Here is a 2428-nt window from a genome sequence, read left to right as displayed (position 1 = left end):
CGGAGGTTCCTGTGTACAGAAAGTGAGGAGTTAGTTTGGAAAAGTGAAGGTTTACCTTCAGATGACCTTTCAATAGAGAATGCTCTTGTCATCTTACAGGTAAATTTGCTTTTTTATCTTGTTTTAGAAGTATGTAAATTTTGTTAAATTTCAGAAAGATGGCATCTTTCTGGAATTTTGAACTACTTAATTTGTGTTATTTTATTATCACTACGCAATACACAGAGAGAAACGAATACTTATGTAATTCTGGCTATTCTGTAGCAAAAGGAAAAAAAGTTAAAGGAAATACATAGGTTTTTTTGTGCTTTTACAGTTTTCTTCCAGGTGTCAAAAGACAAAATCTGGTATCAGTCTATTCAGGCTTAAGATGTGTATAATCATTAACACCAATACAATCAGTGGAAGATTATGTCCTAAATATATTGACTTTGACATATAATTTTTAATACCTATTTTTTCTTGGGAAAAGGAAAAGGCTATATGCAGATTCCTTTCAAAACATCTAGATTTTAAACCGTTAGATTTTATCAGATTACCTCTGTGATATGGGATACAAAGTACCATTGACTTAAGGCCGGTAGTTAGTAATACTTGAGAAAGAATGGTGATACTATGATTATAACAATTCAGTTTTATAATATAGTTGTATACAGCTATGTAATATATAATAAATATATGTATGCAATTGCATAATTATGTACATAATTTGTAGTTATAATGTAGTAATTTATTAGATCTGCTAGAAAGTAAAGATTTAATGCCATGAGGAATTTGCCACTGGTGGTTTGTTTGGATGATTGATGGTTCTCTCAAATCAGTTATAGCCTTTTCTCTGATTTAGATTTGTCTTGCTTTGTCATCTTGATATTAGATCTAGTTATTTCTTTCTCAGTTTGATTAAAAAGCTCTTCAATCAATACCATTTTGTACCATTAAAACTACTTATATGCTATAAACAAATCTTATTTTCATCTTTTTCCTTATGAAGAGCTTTTTCAAGCCCTTCCTCAGCTCAGGCAATTTTCTTTGTGCACATTTTTTTTTCAGAATCCTTTTAAAACTGGAATTGGACATGGTATTTTGCCAATGTCATCTACAGTACAGATCTCAAGCTTTTGTGCTCATCATCTTTTGATGCTTGGCTACTGTCTGTGTTTCTGTGTCTTTAAGTTTGAAATTTGTGTAGTTACTCCGTTTGGAATAGTAGGACTCAGAATCTAAAAAAAAACCAAACCAACAAATCCTGAAAGTGTTCTGTCAGACTAAACCAGAGAATTGCTGAAAATACACGTTTAAACGCTCAGCAAGTTTATTGATGACACAAAACTGGGAGGAGTGGCTGATACAACAGAGGATCAAGCTGCTGCCCAGAAGGCCCTTGACAGGATGGAGGAATGGGCTGACAGGAACCTCATGAATTTCAGCAAGGGGAATTGCAAAGTCCTGCGCCTGGGGAAGAACAACCCCATATATCAACATGTGCTGAGGGTCGCTCAGCTGCAAAGCAGCTTTGCAGAAAAGGACCTGGGTGTCCTTGTGGACACCGGCTTGTGTATGAGCCAGGAATGGGCCCTTGCCCAAAAGGAGGCTAATGATACCTTGGGCTGCTTTAGGCAGAGTACTGGCAGCAGGTGAAGGGAGGTGATCCTTCCCCTCTTCTTAGCATGGGTGAAGCCACAGCTGGAGTGCAGTGTCCAGTTGTGTTCTGCTCAGTACAAGAGAGAAAGTACGTCGATGTACTTGGGAGAGCCCAGTGAAGAGCCCCAAAGATGATTAAGGTAGTGGAGCATCTCTGCTATGAGGAAAGAAAGGCTGAGAGAACTGTAACTGTTCAGCCTAGAGAAGAGAAGGCTCATGGGGGGTCTTATAAATGTCTATAATTACTTGAAGGGAGGGTGCTAAGAAGACAGAACCAGGCTCTTTTCAGTGGTGCCTAGTGACAGGACCAAAGGCAATGGGCACAAACTGAAACACAAGAGGCTCTGTTTGAACATCAGGCAAAACATTCTTGTAGAGGCTGTGACTGAGCACTAGCACAGGTTTCCCAGGGAATAGTAAAGCTTTGCACAGTGCTGGTATGGGAACAACACGTGAATAAAGGTTTTATTAAAATGAAAGCCTGCTGTCTCATCAGTATACATGTTACTAGGCAATATCACCAAAATATTTTGTATTGTAGTGTTTGCAAGGTTAGATCTGGATTTGTTTGTAATTATAAGTAAAATGTTATTTGAATCTTTATGCTGCAAAATAGTTATATTCATTATTCTTTCTAAAATGCACTGGGATCCAAAACCAGAAGTACTGTAGCTTTGCCCACTACAGGAAGAAAAAGGAAAAATAATACCTCTTCTAAGTTTCAAAGCAGTTGTGAATAACAAAAGCAGTAGATTATACTAATTGAATAGAGACACTTTTTTTTTTT

At 37.1% G+C, this 2428-nt stretch overlaps 1 protein-coding gene across 1 annotated transcript in view; it reads left to right on the top strand.

Annotated features, from left to right (window-relative positions):
• LOC104467611 (cytoplasmic dynein 2 heavy chain 1-like) overlaps positions 1-2428 on the top strand; it is a gene marked incomplete at its 3' end in the record, with an annotated part of 66347 nt that overhangs the window by 62796 nt on the left and 1123 nt on the right. The window contains 1 exon segment of the mRNA XM_010081445.1: positions 6-99. Coding sequence (XP_010079747.1) covers positions 6-99 — 94 coding nt within the window.

This window comes from Pterocles gutturalis, unplaced genomic scaffold (assembly GCF_000699245.1).
Source record: "Pterocles gutturalis isolate BGI_N339 unplaced genomic scaffold, ASM69924v1 scaffold19241, whole genome shotgun sequence".
NCBI lineage: Eukaryota > Metazoa > Chordata > Aves > Pterocliformes > Pteroclidae > Pterocles > Pterocles gutturalis.
The sequence above is the reverse complement of the archived record's forward strand: the minus strand, read 5'-3'. Positions and strand labels throughout refer to the sequence as shown.